The sequence below is a fragment of the Arachis ipaensis genome, chromosome B4 (genome assembly GCF_059453495.1).
Source record: "Arachis ipaensis isolate K30076 ecotype BB chromosome B4, ASM5945349v1, whole genome shotgun sequence".
Taxonomy (NCBI): domain Eukaryota; kingdom Viridiplantae; phylum Streptophyta; class Magnoliopsida; order Fabales; family Fabaceae; genus Arachis; species Arachis ipaensis.
In genome coordinates, this window is record NC_142439.1 from 2,179,011 (window position 1) to 2,204,196 (window position 25,186).

The 25,186-nt window shown below is 31.8% G+C and overlaps 1 protein-coding gene and 1 pseudogene across 1 annotated transcript; both read right to left on the minus strand.

Moving 5' to 3' along the window:
- Positions 1 to 2,048: 2,048 nt before the first annotated feature.
- LOC107635802 (putative ribose-5-phosphate isomerase 3, chloroplastic pseudogene) lies at positions 2,049 to 10,384 on the minus strand (annotated as a pseudogene).
- A 3,420-nt stretch (positions 10,385 to 13,804) lies between these two features.
- LOC107638272 (protein BUD31 homolog 2) lies at positions 13,805 to 16,485 on the minus strand. The gene is made up of 4 exons (XM_016341465.3): positions 16,340 to 16,485; positions 15,704 to 15,806; positions 15,405 to 15,592; positions 13,805 to 14,145 (listed from the first exon to the last, which is right to left on the minus strand). Exons 2-4 carry the CDS (start codon positions 15,795 to 15,797, stop codon positions 13,990 to 13,992), a joined length of 438 nt encoding a protein of 145 aa, XP_016196951.1. The 5' UTR covers positions 15,798 to 15,806; positions 16,340 to 16,485; the 3' UTR covers positions 13,805 to 13,989.
- Positions 16,486 to 25,186: the final 8,701 nt, after the last annotated feature.

A 25,186-nucleotide genomic window follows, 5' to 3' on the forward strand; every position in this document is an offset into this window, starting at 1 on the left:
TAAAGATATTTTATATCTTGTATTCTATAAAGATATTGTGTCTTTTAAATAATTAATAATTTATAATTTATTTTTAAATTTTTTAAAATTTTTGAAAGAATTAATTTAATTAATAAGATATGTGATAATTTTTAACTAAATACGCTATAATTTATTGGTATTTTATAATTTTATAATGTACTATTGATATTGTTATATTTTTTTTATGTAATATTAAAAATAAAATTATAAAAAAAATTTATAATTATATATATGTATATATTTTGATAAATCTTTTAAAAAATTAACTCTAATAATTATATGTTAATTATTTTTATAAAATGAAAAAAAATTATCTAAAATTCGACCTTTCTATATTAAAATGTCTGGATCCGTCCCTAAATGTAAACAAATTAATTATAATTCTATTTTGTTATATTTTTTTTTCAAATTCTATATATCTTATTTACAAATAAGATAAAATCAAATAAAATCATGACTTATCTTGTTTACACGATTAAAAAAAATAAGTTCATAATTATCTTATTTACATATATATTGATAAATAAAATATTTGATTTATTTATATAAAAAGAAACAGAAGCAACAGGTGGATCCTCAAGTACTGCTTCTGCTTTCTTAAGCAAATGGCCAAAAGATCCTTCGGTCCTTTGGTATGGTCCAAAAGCTATTCTCCTACGAACGCCACGTCACACTTTGTTAACAACCGAACATCAGGATTCAGGAAGAAGAAGAGAAAAAGAAAGAAAGAGAAAGGACGACGGGATTTATTAAGATGCAGAGCTTGCATTGAAAAATAAGATTCGACCCCATTCATTGCATGAACCAAAAGTATTTGAAAGTGAAGTAACAAATTATATTGCCCTAATATATTTTAATCATCATTCATTTGAAAAATTTACACGGAAGGCAACAACTTTGGGGCCAATGTAATTACTTCTTAGTCATTACTCTTAATTCTAAAATTAAAAAAAAAAGGTTATTATATATATATATATATATATATAATCTATGAGACTAGTAATTTTTAACAATTTTTGTTATATTTAACCCGTATAAATATTAAATTATTTTTAATAAATAAATTTTATTATATATATATATATATATATATAATCTACGGAACTAAGCAATTTTTAACAACTTTTTGTCATATTTAACAGTATAAATATTAAATTATTTTAATAAATAAATTTTATTAATTTATATACATAAATTTTAATAAATATTAATACAAATTATGTTTTATAAATGTAAATTATTATAAATGAATATAAATTATTGTTGATTAAATATTAACTTAAAATAATAATATTCATTAATCATATAATATTATATATATATATGAAAATAAATTTGTGTGTATAATATGGATACTTTATTCACATTTTATACGGATAAATAGTTAAAATAGTCTTTGAAAAAGTATGACGTCGATAATTTAGTGTTTTAAATTGGTGGATAAAAAATATAAGGGGTAAGTACGATTTTGGTCCCTTAAGTATGGGGCCAGAATCGAATTCGTCCCTCTTCTTATTTTGCCATTAAAATCGTCCTTAATGTTTTTTTTCGTATTAAAATCGTCCTTTTTATTTTTTTGGACAAAAATGCCCCTCTCCGTCTTCCCTTCCCAGCACCCCTACGTCCCCACCCCCCACCACCACCCCCACCCCACCCCCACACCCCCACCACCACCCCGCGCCCCCTTTCCCCCCACCACCACCACCACACCGCGTCGTCCTCCCCTTCCCCCCAACTCCACCCCCTCCCTGCCTCCCCTTCCCCCCACCTCCACCCCCACCCCCTCCTCGCCTCCCCTCCCCCTTCCCCTCCCCCTCTTCCCTTCCCCCACTCCCACCCCGCGTCACCCCCCTCCCCTTCTTCCCTTCCCAGCACCCCCACTCCCACCCCGCGTCACCCCCTCCCTGTCTTCCCTTCCCAGCACCTCCACCCCACCCCACGTCACCTCCCTCCTCGCTCTTCCCTTCCCCTCCACCCCCACCACCACCACCACCACAGCAAACAACAAACAGAGATAAATCAACAAATCAAAGATTCAACAAATCAAGAAGCAGAAGACGAAGCAGAAAGAAATCGAAGCAAGAAGCAGAGGCGGCGAGCAGCAGTGGCGAGGCGGCGACCAGCAGCGGAGCGCAAGCGACGACGACGAGGAGGTCACGGCGGCGACCTCCCTGTTCCCCCCTTCTTTCCACCTCCACCCCCCGGTAGCGTGGTGAGGACGACGGCGGCAGCGCGGCGAGGACGCGGTGGTGATGAACGCGCGGCGGCTCCAAGCCCGTGACCCCTCTCAATGGGTCTGACGGCGGCTCCAAACGGTGCGATGGTGGCGGCGACTGAAGCACGAACGGCGGCGACAGGGTCTGACGGCAGCAACGCGAGCAGCAGCGAGCTGCTCCCTCCCCGACGCCAGCCCCCTCCCCCCTTCCCTCCCCTCCCCTCCCCCCCTTCCCTTCCCCTCCCCTCCCCTCCCCACCCACGCGTTTTCTTCCCCCCTTCCCCAAACACCCGTTTTTTTTTTTATTTTATAATTTTTATTATTAAAATAGGAATAGGGGTAGTTTAGGAATAAAACAAAAATTTTTATTAAAAAGGACGATTTTAATACGGAAAAAAAACATTAAGGACGATTTTAATGGCAAAATAAGAAGAGGGACGAATTCGATTCTGACCCCATACTTAAGGGACCAAAATCGTACTTACCCCAAAATATAACCATAAGTAAAATTGGTCTTTAATAACACGCCATCGTATTTTCTTTTCAGATGACTCAATACATTTTAAGTTACAAAAAAGAGTGCGACCACTTAATTGAGATCCTATGAGCCTACAAAGAAATTAGTGGACAAATGGTTAACCTAGATAAATCCTCGATTTTTTGCAGCAAAAATACTCCTATCCAAGTGCGTGATCAGCTAGCTAGTACGTTGCGAGTTTCTCACGTAGGCAATCAAAATAAATACGTGAGATTACCGGTAGTTATGTAAAGATTTAAAAGAGATACTTTTAACTATATTATGAATAGTCTCTCAAAAATTATAACATTGAAAAATGGGACTTCTTTCTTCAAGTGGCAGGAAGGTGTTAATCAAGGCAGTGGCAACAGCAATTTCTATATATACTCTCAGTTGTTTCAAACTTTCAGAAACATTGATTGAAGATATTTAGCAAACAATGATATAATTTTTGTGGGGTTAGAAAAATATAGAGAGAAGGATGCAGTGGATTAGCTGAAAAATTTCATGCAGACCGAGACCTTAAAGAGATTTAAACTTCAAAGATTTGAAGACATTCAACCTCGTTATACTAGCTAAACAAGGGTGGAGAATTCTGACTAAGTCCCATTTTCTAATACATAAAATCTATAAATGCAAAGATTATATATTTTTTAACTTTTTGAGAGTTGAAGTTGGAAATAATCCATCTTGGAGATGGAAGAGTGTATTGGAGGAAAGAAAGGTGTTGGAGAAGGGTTTACTTTAGAAAATTAGTAGAGGCATTTCAGTGAATATTAAAGAGGATTTATGGGTTCCTGAATTTATTACTATAACTCCTATTCCTAATGCCAATATAGGACACACACTAGAATGGATATCAAAAGTTAGTTCAACCAGATAAAAAATGGAATAAGACATTGATAATCAGCATTTTTAGTACAGAAATAGTAATAGCCATACTCAAAACAGTTATCCAAAAAAAAGAGAAGACACACTGACCTAAATGAAGACAAAAACCGGAAGTTGCCTCAGGGTATAAGATTGCTTTCTAATTCTTTTACCCTCCCATCGAATTCTACCTGAACAATGTCAACAAAGTTTACTACAGTCCTCAGTTTAAAAGTTAAAGTGTTCATCGAAAATTAAAATTTTTTTTGGAAGGTGATGCACGAGGGTTTACCAGTTAAAAAGAAATTAAACTCAAGAATTGCTGTAGTGAATTCGGACTGTCCAAGATGCAGATTGGAGAAATAGTCTGTTTTTCATTGTCTCTGATCATGCTCCGACGCCATTGAAGCTTGGAGAGACAACCAATTGTCCATTCCTCTCTGAGTTGAAAATCTTTGGCAATGGTAGATGCAATTGACCGAATTCCTTTAGAAGAGTGGAGATTATTAGCGATTGAAAGTCCTGACCGCTTACACAATATAGAAAAATTGTAGAACAAGAAATAAAGTGATCTTCACTAGCTCTCAAAAAAATTTATTTTTAGTGACAGAAACTACACCAAAAACTCTTAAAAACTTATAAGCTTATTTATTTTTTACTTTAGTGGTTATTGCATATTGTTTTAGTTAGAATTTTTTATTTTTTCCTTTTAGTTATAGTTTAATGTGGACCATTTATTCTATCTAATAAAAATATTTACCTTTTGATAAAAAAAAAATACAAAATTAAGTAATATAATCTTCCAAAAATTAAATTGACGTATTTGTAGAATTGAATATACCCATATGTTCCATCACATTATAATTCCAATTTCTAAGTTAGAGACCAAAATTAATTATTTGCCTCTAAGAAGTTGTGTACGTGGGTTTGGTTTTGTAATCATCAGTTATTATTGCTGCAGATCAAGGTTTATTAGTTAGTTATGTAGTTCATCGCTCTAGCTACTAGTTTGATTGTTCTTTCAGTTTTCATCAATCAAATAGTTAACTCAATAATGAGTCTTAGATTGAGTATTGAATGATCAACCTTCTCATTGCTCAATATCCCACACTACTTCTCTTCTGTCTTTGATTGTCTATTAGCAAGTTTCATCCATTCTTAATGATCATGTATAGGAGTCGGGATATTTTACCACCAACCTTTTTCTTACATATAAACTATTATTTTTAATTAAAAAAAATTGAAATTCATGATTTTTATTATAAAAGATATAAACTAATTAAAAATTAAGTTAGTTCAATAAAAATGAACTACACATTTTAAATATTTTTTTCTAACTACCCAATTTTACTTTTTAATGAATATTGAATTAGTTTATCAGTAATATTACACGTACAAATCTTTTTGTAACTAAGTCCAACTAAGTTAAAAACACGCCCATGTATCAGTGTTTCTTTTTGTTTGTACTTTTTTAACAAAATTTTTTTTATTGGAAAGCACAAAAAAATATTGATATAACACATGAATTTTTGCATAAAACACAAATTTATCGATATAGCATATAAATTTTTGCACACAACACAAAAAATTTTGCTAGGAATGTAATTTGTTGGTTAGATAAATCAATGTTATGGACATGTGATTTTTTAAAAAATTTTGTATTGTGTAAAAATTTTTTTTGTACTGTGCAGTATGTATTTTGTTGGTTGGATGTCAATATTTTGAATATGTAGTCCTTTAAAAAATTTTATGTTGTATGTGCACCAAAGTTTTATGTTGTGACCAAATTTTTTATGTTGTGTACTAAAATTTTTACATTGTGCATATTTTGTTGGTTGAGTGTCAATATTCTAGTATACGACCCTTTAAAAATTTTTGTGTTGTGCGTCAGAATTTTTGTGATGTGAATCAAAATTTCTATGCTCTAGTTTTTCTAAACATATATAAAAGAAGAAGATGAAAAAAATGATGATAATAATGATAGAGAACGAGAGAGAAAAAAAAGGAAGAAAAAAATCAAACAAAAGAAAAAGACATTGACGAACAATAATGCAAGAGGAGAAAGACGACGACAAAAAAGAAACAGTGATAGTACGTATATACATATATTCGAAAAAGAAGCGCGCTGTAATTTGGTTAAATACATCATTTAAAAAGTTTGGATGCCTAACTTTATTGTTAGTTTATATCTTTTATCTATAAAATTAATGATATTTAAATGTTTTATATATTCATACAAATATTTTTTGTTGACTATTTTTATATTTTTATTTTCTATTTTTGATAGTTATGATAAAAAAAAGATAAAAAAGTCTAAAAGGTCAACATTTTTATTAAAATTTGGTCAATATTTAATCAACAAAAAATAAATAATTTTATATTATTAAATATAATATTATACAATTAAAAATATTAATAATAATTAATTAATTACTATAAATTATAAAAGCTTTCTAAAAAAAGAATAGCTTAATGAAATGTAGTATTGTCTTATGACCACCACTTCTAATTTTTTATCGCTATTGTATTAAACAATAATTTAAAAAAATTTCATGCAAATATATAATACAAATGAATCGTGTGTGGAGTGACATTAATAAATATAGAAGTTACAATTAAAAAATAATATTGTAATATCCCCGCCGGTGGAAAGAAAATATTGTTTAGAAATTGATTGATTTAAGAATAGTGTACTGTTTATACTTTATAGTATTTAATTTAAATCCAACTGGAAAAGCGAGAAAACATTACTCATGAATAGCATTGATTTGACTCTAAAGTCTAAACCTTACTTTTTTTTTGGGTATGTTTCTAATTATCCACTTTTGAGATGTCAAGAATCAGAACAAAATTAAACACGCTAACTGGATTCCAATTATTCACTTTATTAATTCAGTCATGATGGTTGTTATAAGCATGATTATTATGATTGAAAGGTATAACGAAATGTGTGGATGCATGCTATTGCTAGCTATGATTACAATCATGAAGTTGATGGGCCTACAAAAAAAAGTGGGGTCTTGTAAACAAGTTTTTTTTTTCTCATGAGCAGGTTAAGAACTATTTTATTAGAGGTGGCAACGGGGCGGGTAGGAGCGGATTTTCGCTCTACCCAATCCTACCTTGCCGTATAATAATTTACATAGAACTCGTTCCGCTTCTACCCGCATGTAGTAAAACGTTGAATCCTAACCCGTTTTTGCGGGTACCCGCTCCGCCCCTATAATTATTAGAGAAAAGAACAAATAGATCCCTAATCTTTTCTCTTGCGGACATTTTTGTTTCTAACTATTGAAAAATACTTTTAAGTCCCTGACTTTCACAAAATTTGGACGGATCAGTCTTGACGGAGGCATTTAGACAGATCAATCCCTGACGGAGGCATTTGGACGGAGGGACTGATCCGTCCAAATTTTGTGAAGGTCAGTGACTTAAAAGTATTTTTCAATGGTCAGGGACAAAAATATCCGCATGACAAAAGGTTAGGACCTATTTGTCCTTTTCTCTAATTATTAAAATCTAATAAATAAAATTAAATTTTAAAATTTATATAACTATCATCACATACATAACATAAATTAAAGTAAAAATTTAAATATAATATAATATTATTAATTATTTACTAATTATTTTACATATATTATACATATTATATATTAAAATTATATATATATATATATAGCGGGGCGGGTATTACCTAAACCCGACCCCGCCCCTCCCAAAAATCCGTACCGCTAAAAACCCGTCCTGTCCCAACGGGTAAGGGTGGAGTGGGTCCCCGCGAGTTCGGATAGTATTGCCATCTCTATATAAATTTTATTTAAAGATTTGTTATTAGTCAATAAATTACTACCTGCATAAAACAAAATTCGAATTTTCAATACTTATTTAAGTAAATTAGTCATCTAATAACTAGACTAATCCAACTTAATTTCTTGTAAACGAGTCTGATCTATTCACTAACATCAATAATAATGTGAGTACTTATAATTAACATTAGTTTGTTGACTAATTAATAATAAGCTTTCTCATTATTGTGATCCATGCACTAACATCAATGTGATTATACCGATGAACACTACTTTTATCAACAATCCCAACTAATATCATAGTTAAGAATCAAAATAAACTAATGTAAATATTATGTTATATGAGTTTATGATGCTCAGAGGTAATGTCCTATTCGGCCGCTTTATTTTTATAATTTATATATTAAACATTTTTGTCGATTTTTAATAAATCGACGGTGGTTCAATTCTAATGGTTTGAGAGCGAAACCAACTCCTCTTTGAGTAAAGTATTGTTTTTGTCCCCAACGTTTGGGGTAAATTCTATTTGTGTCCCTAACGTTTAAATCGTCCTATTTGTATCCCTAACGTTTGTAAAAGTGATTCAATGTTATCCTGCCGTCAATTACACATCATGAACACTGTAGTTTGAGTTTTAAAAATCTCTTATTGAAGTTAGAATACAAATGTCTGGGATATAATCGATAATCTACTCCCAAAAATAGCTCATCAAAAGTTGAAACTAATTCCTACAATATTTACATAATTCACTTTTCTAAGAACATAATTGAATCTAAACACAAATAATGGATATAATATTAAAATCGAACACATCCAAATGAGACCTAATTGAGAATGAATACATCTAAGTGAGAATAATTGAAAAATATAATCTCATTTGTTGTATAATTGATAATAGGATAACATTGAATGACTTTTATAAACGTTAGGGATACAAATAGGACGATTTAAACGTTAGGGACACAAATAGGACTTACCCCAAACATTGGGGACAAAAATGATACTTTACTCCTCCTCTTTTGTAGGTACCAGTTTTTTATAAGTGCATCAAAGATTTTTCAATTAGACGAGTACTAAGACAGGAAATAAGTTCAAAAAATGAAAAAAGATAAAAGAAGTGTAAAATAAAGAATTCAAAAAGTAAATTGACTGAAATCGAAAAAGTTTGCATTAAAATTAAAAAAAACAATAAAGATACCTTCGATTGGATCAAATGACTTTAGACATAAAAATTAAAAGGTACTGAAATGTAAATTGAACATGAAAATTAAACAATACTTGAAAGATAAATTTGCTTTGAAAGATAAAGTTTTTGCAACAATTGTAAATGAAAGGTAAAGACAGTAGAAGAAACTCTGCAGAAATCGAACTCGAATGCAGACTCAGCAATTCGCTGGGATATGAGTGTGCTTGAGTGTATTTCTGAAAAGAAGTTCCAACCCCTATTTCCTAAAACTTACTAATATTTATAACCCACTTCTATAACCGACCATTAATTACACGACGCTGCCCTCTATGCGAATTCTCAGGTAACTGTTCCCGTTCTTTTGCCCACGAACGTTACTAATAAATTTCTCACTCAGAGAAAGCCTTCGACTTCCCTACTCATGTACCTTCTCAATTCTCCTTTCGAAAATCAGTTCGATTCTTCATTCGAGTACTTGTTCTATTTATCAAAGCATCTAAATCGAGTCTATGTCAAATAACTTCCGATTAATGCTTGTACGTGCTTCTTTTCCGCCTCAACTTCCTTCCTGACTAGGGAAAATAAGAGTTATGCTAGAGAACTAACTAGGATCTAGCCAACTTCTGCCAACTTTCTAATGGATTGGATCTCGAAACCCGTCTTAACAAAGATAAGTTAATATACATGAATATTTCTTCTGCTAAGCATTATGATGTTTCTTTTTTTTACTAAATAGATATTTTTTAATGTATTTTTTGTATTACAGATGTGGATATTTCTATTTTTTTAAGAATTATATGTTTTTTTTTAAATCCTATAGATAGACATTTCTTTTGATAAACATTAAGATGCTTTCTTTTTTATATTAAATGGATGTTTTTTTATATGTTTTTGCAACCCGTGTTCCACCACTCCTTCTTCCTTAAACAATTCCTGAAACTGAACCAGATTGTACTTTTCGCAAAATTGGACCACCTCCATCGCCATCGCAAGGTCGCTCCTCCGAGTCCTGACACGAGCTTTGTTTCATCGACCACCACAATGAACTTGTCGAAGGTGGCCTCTAGCAGGAAAGAGCGCCACTGCGGCCTTTTACAAGGTTGAGGTCGGGTTCACCTCATCGGCGCCGTCAATGACGAGATTGAGGCGGGAATTGTCGTCAAGGATAGAGAGCGGGATTCCGAGAGAACGTGCTTGTTCCTTAGTGCGCTTGGAGATAGGGACGCCGATGATGTTGGAGAGTTGACCGGTGGAGAGGAGATGACCGAGCTTGGCAATAACGAAGTGGTGGTGGAGTTGGTGCCGAGGCCGAGGACCATGCCGGACTTGACGTACTTGACGTACTTGACGGCTTTGTCGGCAGCGAACTTCTTGAGGTTGTCTTGCATGAGGACAGGGGTGGAGAGGGCCTGACGGTGAAGGAGAGAATCTGTGTGTATTGTTGTTGGGATGTGCAGGTTAATATGGAAAAGAAGGAGAAGGTTTTTATAGTTTTTAATTAGATTTAATTAATCAGTTTTTAATTATTTAAATTTTGAATTTAAAAAATTTAAAATTAATTATTAATAATTATAATTAATTGAGTTGTTCAATTCGTAGCTAGTTACACACTTAATCCCTTATACTTTTCTTAAAAATAATATTTTACCGTCTAACACATTAAATTATTTCAATTTAAATCAAACTTCTCAAAATGCAAAGATTTAAAACAAATGTTAAAGTAAATCAAAATTTACAAATCAATTCAATTTCTAACTTTTATCCATTCCAAACAAAGAAATTGATTTCGAAATCAAATTAATTCCAATTCTTGTTGTATTCTAATACATTCTTAATTACTAAAGTACAAATATATATAACTAATTCTCCTTTATGTAATGAACACTATCATCATGTGAATGCCATGTATGTAGTAGTCCTTTTCTCTTTTTAATGCTGCAAGATTCAAAAACAAGCAGGCCACACTTCCTTCCTTTAATTTAATTTGCTTTTGATAGATAAGAATTAACCTTTGCCATGATGATGGTAAAATAACTACATCAATAATGCTAGAGCACCAGCATATTTTGTAATTTATAATTATCAATTAATTATTATTAATATTTTTAATAATATAATGTGAAATTACATATATTTTTTTACTAATTAAATATATACTGACTAAATTTTAATAAAAATACTGGTCTGTTAGACTTTTTCTAATCCAATACTCAAAAGGAACAGAAAGCATAGCAATTGCTTAATAGAATCATCAAGTAGATCTTGACATTTTCTTCTTCAATTGAGTGCTGCAAAATTAAGGTCCTATAAGTATTAGATGGATTGGACTACTGAAGTTTTTCCACATTCTCTTTGCTTGTACTTTAGCCACCAATTTTTTTTTTTTTGGTTGATATATAGCTGAAATTCAATTAGGAAACCTGAAATTCAATCGACTGTTTTGTTAATCCAATCGATTGATTATCTCTGAAACACGATTTCACAACGCTCGAGAGATGTAACGGATCAAAAGATAAACTTTTAATCGATTAGGATTGCCAAAAAATTATTACGATCAATCGAAGATCTAATTCGTTATTGTTTTTATTTTTTATTGTTAATAAACATAATAGATAAATGATCAAATAATAATTTATAAAATAAAAAATAGTTTTTATAATTAAATAAAATATATGGGGTTAATTTGTAATTAAAATTAAATAAGGACTATTTAACAATTATTAAAAAACTTAAAAAAAATATTTTGTTCTGGGACCATTTAATGGTCCAAACATTCTGGGACCATCGAATTCGGTGTCCTAGTTAAGTTCTTAATTATAAATATCTTCAATTTGCAAGAAAATATTCAATTAACTCTAATATTTTTTAGACTATAAAAAACTTAATACAAAATTAAAAAAAGTATAGAGACCTAATTAAAAAAAATATAAAAATTTAATTAAAAATTTAGTAAAATTAGAGAAACCACCAAAATAATTAAATATTTTTATTTTATTGTATCTAAATTTAAATGATAAACATATATCTACATAAAGAAAAAAAGAAAAAAAAAATTATCGACTAATGTGACCATAGGGAAATAAAGGACATTCTTCAACATTCTTTCTTTATAAGCAAAGTTGCATAATTAGCACTATGCTAATGATTACAAGAATCAGGGGAAAAAAGAAAAAAGAAAAAAGCATGGAGAAATGGCAGTAGGCAAGCCATCAAAATCGGGAATATTAAGAATTGTTTGGTGGAAAAAAGAAAAAATAAACGCTTTCTTTGAGGGGTTTATTTTTTTGGTTATGGAATATATGAGTGTGTAGTGCTCCGATATGAGATATGGGGGTGCTACACTACAATGTGGGGCAGTTTTTTGTGAATTTTGATGTTAACAATTCGGACCATGCGAATTGTTTGTGAAGTAAAATATAAGTGGCAAATCGAATAATTCGATTTGTAAGGAGAAAAAATTTGAATTTTGGACGGTACAAATCGGACCGTCCGTGTTGTTTTTTTTTTTTTTTTTTATAGTAATAAAGAAAGCAATTCGAAGGGTCCGAATTGATTATTATAAGATTTTTTTGAACGAATTTGAACAACTCGTAAGGTCCGATTTATGGAAATTTTGGACCGTCCGATTTGTCCTTAACTGATCCCACAAGTTGGTAAAGCTCACAGGCTCTCCATATATTTTAAAAGAGTTTAATTTTAAGGTTTAATTACTCTATCAGTCACTATAATTTTACCGAATTTTCAATTAGATCTTTATATATTTTTTTTCTTTTTACTAATGTAACATTACGTATATAGATACACTTATAAAATTATTTTTCAGGGACAGACCTACCTTCCTTACGAGAAGAAAAAACACTTATTTCCACTGTAATTTTGAAGAAAAAATAAAAAATATATATAACTATATATATTTGCTCCCATTATGATGTTTTTGCATCCATAGTAAATTACAGATGCTTTTTTTTTTGAAGTTTATCTTTAAAAAATATTTTATTTAGTTAAATCTAATATGCAGTAATGTTTATATTGTTAAATCTAATTTAATATTAAAATTAAAAATAAATTAATCAATTAAAAAAATTAATAAGTAGTGATAATATACTTTCTTAAACTGACTAATTATTTAATTATCAAACTAAAACTTAATTTTTTAAATATATATAAAATTATCAATGTCTTTTTTAGTCTTCAAAAATCATTTGATATAAGAAAGAGTATCAATTTATTAGTTAATATTATCTATTTTAATTCTTAAATAATCTTGTTTATAATTGTTATTTTTGTTAAAAACGTTATTTTATGTCATAAATATTATAACAGATGAACTTTCTAATTGAGTGGGAGGTAATCAATAATTTAGAAATGAATCCTCTCTATTTAGTAAAATGTGATATCTAACTTTTCAATGTTTTTTCTTATATTTTTTTTTGTTCTCATTTATAAAATTAACGGTGAGAAATCACACTTTACTTTTTCAAATGAAAAAAAAAATTGAGAAAATTCATTATCCAATAATTTAGTTTTTCTAAAACTTATACCAATGTATTAATAGGCTTAACGTGCCTATTGATTAGCTCTTTTATTTATTAAATGTGTAAAAAAAAAGTAAAAATGCAATAATTAGGAACATAGGATAACAAATTACTTATAATTTAACTAAGATTTTGTGTTCAGATTTTAGAAATAACAAAAAAAAAGTTATTTTTAAAAATTGTATATAATAAAAAATATTTTAGAAAAAAAAAGTTATATACTAATTTTTTTCAATTTTTATATCTTTATTATACAAAGTATAAATATTAATATTTAACAAAAAATATTTTAATATATTTTCGATTCCAATACTAAAATTTTTTAGATCCGTCACAACTAACAGTGCGTTAAAATTAAATTATACGTTAAAACGCAATTTTTACTAAGTTTCCTGCACAGCTTTGCGTTTTTCTTTTTGATGTTTGTATGCACCGATTAAATTATGGGTAATTTAGTTCTAATTTTGTGTCAATCATGCACGATTTGAAAACAACTTAATTGAGCTTGCTTTCATAAGTGGAATTAGCTGAATAATGCTATACATTCAAGTCTTTTGGTTAACTAAGTCCAACTAAGTTGGTCTAATATAATAAAAATCAGTTATGACTAACATTGTTCAAAGTCTTATTATTTAACTTGGTTGGACTTAATTCATAAAAAGACTTGGATGTATATCATTTCTCCATCGGCCATATAGTAAGTGCCAAAATAAAAAAATCAAAACAAGATTCATCTTAATACAAATCATAAGATACACATTACAAGAGAAAGCTATTTGACAACATACCTATAACAAGAAAATCACAACAACTGACGCACTAGAATTGTGGCCAAATCAGTCCCCACTAGCACAACCCTTGCAACCACAATGAACACACTCTATAACCTTCTCCTCCCTGAGTTGTTTTGGTACTCTGCAAACACATGCGGTGGCGAAATTGTGATCACGCGTCTGCATGCATCTCAAGCAACACAATCGTTCATAACCAGGCTGCAATTAAACAAATTAGGGAGATAAGAGTGACAAATATAGATCTAAACTGAAAATGAAGTTATCCTGTTTTGATCAGGTGTGAGAAATGGCTTTTTTTATTAAGCTTGATAACTAAAAGGATGGGAGATTTCGGAGCAAGTACAGCTTTCACCATAATACGACGAAAGCAAACCACATAAGCACTACTATTCATACCAGTCCTTAGAATATTATCTTCCGAGGACCTTTGGCTTCTTTAGATTTTGCTTGCAAGTTGGACTTATGGTGGGAAAATTCATGATTTAAGGGAAGTGTTTAAAGAACATAAAGAAAAGCTTCACTTTACTCCTCAAGCACTTTCCTTCCCTCCCTTCCCCTCTAAAATTGAAACTCCGAACACCGCTCCCCCCCTTCCCTTTTCTTCCCCCTTAGACTTAGTTACAGTGTTGTCACCTCTTTCAGAAGCCTTTACTTGAAGGTTTCATGTTTTCACTACTTTGCATAGTCTTATACTCTGTTAAAGAACATGCTCGAAAACATATTGCACAGAGAAAGCAGAGAAAAAGAGAGTGAATTGAGAGAGTTTGACGAGGGGCGAAATTGATTCAATAGAGGAAATGGAGAATATCAATTACTTCACTTACAAGCAAGCCTTATATACTACTAGTAACTTAACAATTGAGTGCAACTAACTAACCTAACACCTCAACTGACTATCTTGACAGAATAGACATGGCAGCAGTTCACTGGATCACACATTAAATAACTATGGCAATTTGCAACTTGTAGGCTTATAGCTAAATGATAAACATCTCTTAACTGGACTTGCTGATATGATAACTACAATCTAATCCCACTAACAATTCCCCTCAATTAGGTATTATTAGAGTTGTTGATGCACTAACGTTACCTCTTAACTTGGCAGGGGTAAACAAGTCTAACAATCCCAGCTTGCCATAGCAATTCAACAAAGGGTGTGCGAGCTAGTCGCTTAGTTAATATGTCAGCATGGATTCACACAATAACTATGGCAACTTGCAACTTGTAGCTAGATGATAATATCTCCTAACTAGACTTACTGATATGATAAACTATAATCTAATCTCACATACTCTAAAACCATATGTCTTAAGGGTTTTTTTTAATAAGTAACTGTTGAATTCTCCTCCTCCACCCCCAAGTTTTACTTAACTCTTCTCTTTACTGAAAATTCTATTTACAGTCATATAAAAGCTATTTTAAACCAAGAAAGAAAAAAAAAAAAAAACGGGTGGTACCTTCTTCCATTTTGCAATAAGATTGCGGTCAGCATATCCTTGATCCAAGCAAAACTCATACAACTCTCTAGAAATTTCCTTCCTCTGATGGTAAAGGTCAAATATGTAGCGGCTCTTCTGGTATGCAATCTTGAATATAGGCCATAAAGTCTCGCACTTTCTTTTGCCATCATGGGGGTCATTCTCAGCTGCAAGATCAATGGATTAAGAACTTTTCGGTTTCATATAAGTTCAAAGATAAGTAACATACTATCATGATATCATCCATCAAGCAAGGGATGCATATGGCAACTTCAAACCTTCCCTCATCTTCGCTTGAAGTTCATAGAGTGTAGGCTCAATGAGTTCCCAGCCCTCTGGGTACTTAACACGATTGGTCTTCACTTTTGGCATGTTTTGTTCCTGTCAACAAAGAACTAACATATCAGAGACTGAATCTTACATATATTCTACCTAAAATTTTTATTGAATAAATTACCATTTGTATCCATGAAAGATACAAACGCTGACAAATGTATCCATTTAAGAATGAAACGACAATTGTACCCACGGAAGATAGCTTTTGTGTGCCAAAAATACCCTATCGGACCAATTGTGTAACCAACGTCTGGATACTCTTGGCACATGGAAGCCATCTTCCGTCTTATATGGGTACATTTGTTAGCATCTGTATCTTTTATGGGTACAAATGATAATTTATTCTAATTGAACATAACTTGCTTGAATTACATGTATAACATGAAACATTATGAATGAATTATAAGTATATAGCAGCAATCCAACATCGTTCAACATTTTCATGATCAATTATGTTCTCAAATCCAGACCGATAAAATTTACCCTAAAAAAGAGGCGTAAGTGTAGAATTGAAAATCGCACGACTGGGGAAATGAACGGGAAAAAGAACGAGGTAGAAGAAGAGGAGCAGAACTCACACGAAGAAGAACGAAACGACGCAGGCGAGAATGAGAGCAGTGCAGCAGAACGCCGAAACAAAAGAAGAAGCACGAGCACTGGCGGCAACAACACACAACACTGGAAGAATTGAGGGTTTCTCACTCTGATTTACAGTGTAAAGGAGGGTTTAAAATTTGGGCTAATTTTTGTAGATAAGGAAGAAGGTTGTGCTAATTCATTGTAATGGTTAATACTTAATTGGTTTTCTTTCATATGAATTTTAAATTTTTTTAATTTTAAATAATAAATTGGACATTTAGATTTGAACAATAATAAAATTTATAGAAAAATTTGAGGTTAGATTTAATGTATGAATTGGAGAATGTTAAAATATTTTTTATTATAAAATAAATTGAAGGGTTTAATTTATATATTTAAAATTTTTTTAATACTAAAATATAAATTTAAAGGTGAGATTTATATGTTTAAATTAATAAAATCTGACTGTTAGATTTATATGTTTTAAAAAAAATTGAAAGCCACAGATTTATCTCTTAAATTTGTGATTTTTACATGAAAAAAACACAATAAATCTCAACATTATTAAAAAATATTATTAATACAACACCAAAATTAAAAGCATAAAATTTGAGAGTCAAAGGTTGGATTTTTTAAATAAATAATTTTCGAGTAAATTTCTATAATTATCCTGAGATTCATGAGATTATCTAATTTGATCATCGGTATTCTAATTTTACTACCGTGGTTTTTTATATTTAGGTTCAAGCATCATAGTGATCTGTGGACATATTTCCGTTGATGACTCACTCGTTTCAATGCTAACGTGACGATACAACAAGTAACTTAGCTGTTCAGATTGTAATTGGTATTCGATTTGGTCCTTCTATCTCTACTTAACTCTTATTCTCTTTGTTCCCTCCCAATGTTTTTAAACAGTAAGTTAGAGTAAATCTCTATAATAGTTCCTGAAATTCGCGTGAATACTCAATGTAGTCCTCAAGATCCTGATTTTTCCATTGTAGTCCTTCAGATAGAGCTCCGAGTACTAATAATGGTCCCTGTGCATATTTCTGGTGATGAGTCATCACCGGAGCGCTGACGTGGCCACATTTTGCCACGCTGGAGGGTTCCAACAGCTAGCTGAGCTGGCTCATTTCTAATTTATACCCATGTTGGTCCCTCCTACTATATTTAACCCTAAATCCCTAAATTTTCATAAATTTTATCTCTTCTTCTTGTTCATCGCTCTCTTCTCATTCTTCCGTCTGAGGCTCTTGCTCATTTCTTCTTCTCACCTTCCAACATGCAGAAAATATGTATTAGGCATTTACAATGTAATATCTATTTGTCTTCTCAGAGTAGTTTAGATCATCGATGGATGATATTATTGTTAACAACAGCAATGACATGAATGACAATTTAGTAACAGTGTTATATATAAAGAAAAATGTTATTAACAAAGAGGAAAGGATATTGCAATAGGCCTCGAGTCCTCAATAAAAAAGAAAAGCATAGTTCAACAATATTAGAAATATTCAAAAACAAATAAAATCAGTTGACAAAAGTTTTTTGCCCTGAAGTCAGAATCTTAGAATGCAATTGAGCATTTCATTTCAGTAACGCCAAAGGTTATTGATAGTGACATGTGAATATTCAATATACCAATTCTGAATTGCTTTTACAAACTTACTATTCAAATATTTACTCTCTTTTTCTTTTTCTCTTTTAAGGTTACTATATTAAATATGTACCATTCACATCAAACCATCAGGCTTCTTATTTTAACATCAAAATTCATTGTTAATACATTAAATTCACAAGTAGAGCAACTGTGCCGGACCAAGTAGCTACATGAAGTAAATGTACCTTAATTTGGTTCAAGGCCGAGAACTTCAGACCAGTCATATCCAAAACCTTTACACATGTGGTGATAGGTTACCCATGTTTCTTTGATGAAGAAGGTTACAGAAAAATATGGTTAAAAACTCAGAATGAAATGGCAGAAGCTAAACTACCAAATTAATCTTAGAAGAATCCAAAGAATAATACTCACCAAGACCACACGATCACAATATTCATTGATCTGAATGTGAGATTGAACATAATAATGAACCTGCGGATCATACAAGATCAGGATACACAGATCAGGATACACAGTTAGAAGTCAAATAGTGCCTCCCAACAGACCAATGTTTCTCTTCCTTTCTCTAATAAATTTAACTTACAAGATGCTTTGTCAAATGTGCTAAACCCAACACCAATTGCAAAGACAGGAAGATCCTGGAATTGATCACAAAGAAAGAGAGAGGGAAAAAAAGAAACAGAGATAAGACAATTATATATAGCATAACTTGCACATGTTGACAAGAAAATACATTCAGAAGTGACAGAGATGACATGGGATACCAACAAAAAAAAGATTATTTCAGAATGAGCACCTCTCTTGAGTAACCTGACAATCATATTAGTTATGACTTGCGAATTGATCTGTATAAATCAGGCGGGACTATTGGTTTCTGAAAATGAAACATCATCGAGAATAATAACCAAGTAAAAATTCATAGCCATTTGTTAAAAAAATAATCCTTCAAGCATTGATTGAATCCCTTTCCTACTAAATCAATACAAATTATAAATCTCACCAAAAAGCATGCTGGAGAATAGCAGCACTAATTAGTTAACAACATGAATGAAACATTCAAAATTACTTTAACCATCATGATTTCAAATGGCCACACTAGACACAATTTACCGAAAAGGAACTAATAGAGAATAATTTACATAGCCACACAGTACATAATGAATAATTCAAAATGTTAAAATCATATCAGAATAAGTATCTAGAAACAATAGATAAAAAAAGATAAAAAAAATGGATTACCTAAAAAGTTTTCTGCAATGGCTCCTCAACTAAGCATAATTACAAAAAGAGAAAAGAAGCAACTTTTTTACATGAGCATAAAAAAAAGGGGGAAAAAGTTGAGACCCAGATTAAGAGAGAGATGAAAAAGGTGAGACCTTGATCCATGAGAGATTTGAGGTTGTTGAGGGCATCCTGAAAACATCCCCCTTCTTGGAAAAATGAGAAAACCTCAACCACACTAACAACTTACATATCATGAAGAACCAACACTATATTGAAAACCCAAAGTAAAAAGAAAATGTTACTTTGAGTCTGATCACAAAGTCAGAACCTCATGCTTCTGGTAGAGGAGGGGAAGAACAAAAAGAGTTTTCAGTTGGATTACTTCTTCTCTCAACTTTTTCAACCCAGCAAATAGAATCTTACGGTAGTGCCATTGATGAAGAGATGAAGATGAAGTGTTTGTATTGGAGACAACTGTTTTTCTAAATAACATCTAAACGGCGTCGTTATTTGTACTCAAGGGCGCCAAACCAAAACGACGACGTTTTGGAGCCCTCCAGCGTGGCAAAATATGGTCACGTCAGCGCTCTGGTGATGACTCATCACCAGAAATATGCACAGGGACCATTATGAGTACTCGGAGCTCTATCTGGAGGACTATAATGGGAAAATCGGGATCTTGAGGACTACATTGAGTATTCACGCGAATCTCAGTGACTACTATGAGGATTTACTCCAGTAAGTTATGGTGTTTCTTCCTCCTTAGCTTAGAGGTATTTGTTCTTGTTTCGTATTGGTAATGGAACTGCATTTACATGGAGTTCTGGAGTTCTATTGCGAGGGATCAAATACAAAAGAAAAACATTATTTTTAACGATGAAGTTGGAGAAACAAAAAAAGAAGATAAAGAAAGAAAAAGAAGAGATTGTTCCTGAACTTTGTGGGCATCACTATCATCATTCACACCCATGTTCTTGAACTTGCTGCCATTGTTGCTAATATTATTAACATCATCCATGGCCAATTAATCCCTCTGCTCTCTCTTTTCAAAGAAGACAAAAAAAAAAAGGTATTGGAATCAAATCATAATGAAGCAAAAATAAAAAGAAGGGTGGGGTAAAAGTTGGGAGATTCAAATTTGGTGGAAAAAGTTAGGAGTGTGGGGAGGTGAATTTGATCGAAATCATAAATAGAATCGGATACTAAAGTTATAATCTTTGAAGGTACTTGTATCTGGATTGAATTGGCAAAAAAAAATTTAGAAAATAGAGAGCGAGCCGGAAGACAGGAGAATAATATTAAAGAAGCACCAAAACTTAATATCGAGAAACTTTGGAAGGGAGCAAAGAGGGGTAGAGTTAAATAGTGATTGAGGGACCAAATTGGTACAAATTGTAATTTGGCCAGTTAAGCTAAAGTGTAGCACACTGTAGCCACGTCAGCACTGAAATGGGCGAGTCATCACCAGAAATATGCTCAAGGACTACTATGGTGTTCGAAACTGAATCTGGGGGACCACTATAGTGAAATTAGAATCTTGAAGACCAAATTGGGTAATTTTGTGAATCTCAGATACTATTATGAAAATTTACTCATAATTTTATCACTTTATTTTAAAATTTTATCACTTTGTTTGGCATCCACATGTGAATCATGGCTCAAGTGATGAAGCGTTCTGTTTCTATAGAGTTTGGTGATATAGGTGGTAGTGGTTCTGGACATTCTAATTTTGTTCAAGATGACCCACCTCTTGCACTATTTTCTCTGCACTATGCTAATTTAGGGGAGCACATGGACATGGATATAGATGTCTCGGATGAAGAATATGCCGCGAACAACAATGAAAATAGTTCTACTGAGGATAAGGAGGACTTTATACCTGAGATGGATCAGTTCAATACCTTTTGCCTCCTCCACAACGAGTTCCAGAGCTATCACTTGATGTGAACAAGATTGTCGATTTATCTGTCATCGGGTAACCCCCGATCAGCAGCATGATGTAACACCTCGTATACTGGCAGAGAGTGTTCAAATCTTTCTGACTAGAATACGCTACACTTTGTCTCTAAGTTATGTGAGCTTGAAGGAAAACGAATCCTTTCTCTACTCTGGCTGCGGAGGAGGCCTATCACCGAGAAGTTCTTCTACCCAATCTCACGATGAGTGTTGATACCATATCTGAAAGTCTCTCAAGCAACCATCTGCTAGTTTTTCATTAGTGTGTAATCTTAGGTGGTACACACATTTTGCAGGTGAAAGTATGGATCTCCAGACGCTGACGCTCCACAAATACAGAAATCAGAATATTGTCAAACACAAAGTCTCTGAATTGCACCGTGTAGCCAAAATCAGTCTCCCTCAAATAAGAAAGAATGACATCTGGTGGTACAAGGGAATGGCTAACTCACCTAAAAAATAGGAGGCGAGACCTCTGTTAAAATAAAAATAAAATAATTAATGACATATATTATTGAGATTACAAGTTTTCTAATTTTTTTACGCAAACTCTTTTTTTACAATATTTTTTTAAAGAAATAATTCAAAGGTCTTAAATAATGCTAGGGTTTTTTTAAAATAAAACATTTAAATTATTTGTTAAAAAAATTCTAATGCTCATTAATAGTAAAATAAATTTCTAAAAACAGGTACCAATAATTATAAAATTAACCTAGGATCTAAACTAAATTTTGTTCCTATCACAACAACTACCCTAACCATACATATTAAATATATTATGTTTTATTTCATTTAGTATTAGACTATTAGTAGCCTACTGATAGTGTATTTTAGTGCCAAGATATCAAATAGAATTATTAATTTAGTTTAAAGAGATAAAAAAAATTAAATTTGTTATTACTCAAAAAAAATTTACTATATATCAAATAATGTGTTCATTAGTTTTTATTTTATTGTGAAAATTATTTAGATCATAATACTAATAGTATATCATAGGATTATTATTATTAATGTATTAACCGAATTTTAATATTTATTATTTATATATATTTAAAAATTATATTTGAGAATTATTCATAATAAATGATATTTTTAAATTTAAATAATTTATTAATTAGTTTGTACTTATTATACCATATATTCAATAATTTATTAAAAAAATATTAATATAATGAATAAAAAAAATTTAAAAAAATATTATTTAAAGAATAGAAACAAATAAACCCCTAACCAATTTAAATTTAGAGACAATTAAGCCCTTGTCCATTTTTGAACCTGACACGTCAGCATTTTCCGTTCAGAATTGACAGAAAAACACCCACAGAGACCGCGTTGGATCACGGAAGTAAAGGACAGGGACCGAAGTGGAACGTTTTTATGGTGAGGGGTCGCGTTGTCATTCTGAAAAATTGACAGGGCCAGGTTGGTAGTTCACTCTAAAAAAGCACCAAAATTGAAGGTAGAAATGAAGTGGAACGAGTTTTTTATATAGGCGCGCCTCATACATATCTCTTTTATAATATAAACGAATTAATCATAAGCGTATCTTGTTTATATTTATGTGTTATTACTATCACAGGTGATACGTTCACATATACTTATGTCTAAACGAGATAAATAACTACACATAAAATCATAAATTGTCTTTAAATTATCTATATACATAAATAAAATATTTAAATTATTTATTTAAAAAATTCTTTCAAAGGTTAGGTTTCTCCCTCTGTTTTTAAATTTTTTTATTTATTAATTTAAATATTTTCAAAAGGACATTATTCTTCTCAAAAGCACGTTCTTTCGGATCAAGTGTTCGATTATGTATTTTGTTTCAACCTTACATATAAAAAATTATTATTGAATTTTTAAAGTGATTTTTGAGATTGGTATTATAGACTAAAATTATTTTTGAGATTCAAATTGTATCTATCATATGTTTTTGAGATTGATAATGTGTACTACTACCTTAGTCAACATATTTTTCATTAACAATATATTGATGTGACTCGATAACATGAATCATTAGTAATAAGGGGTAAGTACGATTTTGGTTCCTTAAGTTTAGTGCCAGAATCGAATTCGTCCCTCTTGTTATTTTGCCATTAAAATCGTCCTTAATGTTGCATTTGTATTTAACTTCATCCTTTTTAATTAAAATTTTTTTTAATGACAATTCTACCCTTTCCTCTTCCCTCTCCTCCTCCTCGCCTCCCATTCCCCCTTCCCCCCACCCCCACTGTCCCCTCCCCCTCCCCCTCCCCGTCTCCCCTTTCCCCTTCTCCCTTCCCCCTCCCCGCCTCCCCATCCCCCTTCCCCCTCCCCGCCTCCCCATCCCCCTTCCCCCCACCCCCATTGTCCCCTCCCCCTCCCCGCCTCCCCTTTCCCCTTCCCCCCACCCCCACCCCCACGCGTCCCCTCCCCCTCCCCGTCTCCACTGTCCCCTTCCCCCTCCCCACCCCCACTGTCCCCTCCCCGTCTCCCCTTTCCTCCACCCCCAAACAGAAACAGAAATAGAAAAATAGAAAAACAGAAATTCAAGAGAAACAGAAACAGAAACAGAGAAACAGAGGGTCGCGGTTGATCTGGACAGGAGAGAGACAGCGGCTGCAGCGGCGGGACGGCGGGACGGCGACTTCTCTTCTCCCTTCATCGTCATCATCATCAGAGTTTTGGAGGAGGCGGCGGCGACGATGAGGTCACGGCGGTGACGACGGAGGCTCCCTGGCGCCGTCCCCCTCCCCCCTTCCCCCTTCCCCCTCCCCCTCTTCCCTTCCCCTCCCCTCCCCTCCCCTCCCCTCCCCTCTTCGTATACCCTTTTCTTCCCCCACCCCCAACGCGTTTTTATGCGTTTTCTTTTTTTTTTTTAATTTTATAATTTTTATTATTAAAATATGATAGGGGTAGTTTAGGAATAAAACAAAAAATTTTATTGAAAAGGACGATTTTAATACGAAAAAAAACATTAAGGACGACTTTAATGGCAAAATAATAAGAGAGACGAATTCGATTCTGGCATTAAACTTAAGGGACCAAAATCGTACTTACCCCTTAGTAATAACATGTGTTTATATGATAAATTTAATATTGATAAATTTTATAACATATAAGTATGTTATTTTAATAAAAAAATTATATGATTAATTACATACTTTTTTTTATTAAAAAACATGCGTGATTTTCATAAGGAATTAAGAATTGAAATACACATTTTTTTTTCTTCGATTCCTATGAAATACGCGTTTTTTGGACTAAAATAAAAAAAATATTTTTAATCAATTATATAATTCTTTTATTAAGTATATTACAAAAAATTTATCAATATTAAATTATAAGTTTAATTTTGATGCACCAGTATAAAACATTTTACACGGTCATCCAATCACATATCTTTTTTATGATCATTTAAGCGGTCAATGCAAAATGTTATTACATAATTGGATGCACATGTAAAATTGATTTTTCGTGGCGGTGCATCAAAATTAAATTTTTAAATTATTGTGAAAAAATTTGCATGATTAAAACTAAAAAGTAGGGTATTCGCGGTGCGGTTTGGATTGAATTATTTTTTTAGAGAATCCGATCCAATTTCAAGCGATTTGGATTGGATTGGATTTGCGGTTTCGTAAATTTAAAAAATAAATAAATATATATATCAAGTCTCAATATCAAATTTTAAATAACCAATAATGACATAACAATTTTTAACAATATTTTGATAAACCAAAAATAAAATAACAATAGAAATAAAATTATATATTAATTAAAATAAATAAATCTTATTTTAAATTCACAATATATTCACTAAATAATAATAATACATGAATAATATATAATATATAACAAATTGATTATATTATAAGTAAATTTTAAATATAATAATAAAATAATAACATTATAGTGCATTATATAGTTTAAATTGGATTAGATCAATTTGCTAAAAAAGTAAAAATAGAATCTAATCAAATCTAAATTAATGCAGTTTTAATTAATTTTCGATTTAAATTAGATTAAATAAACGGTTTAATTTAGATAGATTCGAATTTAC

Coding starts and splice junctions, on each gene's coding strand:
- LOC107638272 (XM_016341465.3), bottom strand. CDS start 15,797: ATGCCAAAAGTGAAGACCAATCGTGTTAAGTACCCAGAGGGCTGGGAA. Junction 15,593..15,703: donor TCAAGCGAAGATGAGGGAAG/GTTTGAAGTTGC, acceptor TTGATCTTGCAG/CTGAGAATGACCCCCATGAT. Junction 14,146..15,404: donor TTATTGCAAAATGGAAGAAG/GTACCACCCGTT, acceptor GTTTAATTGCAG/CCTGGTTATGAACGATTGTG.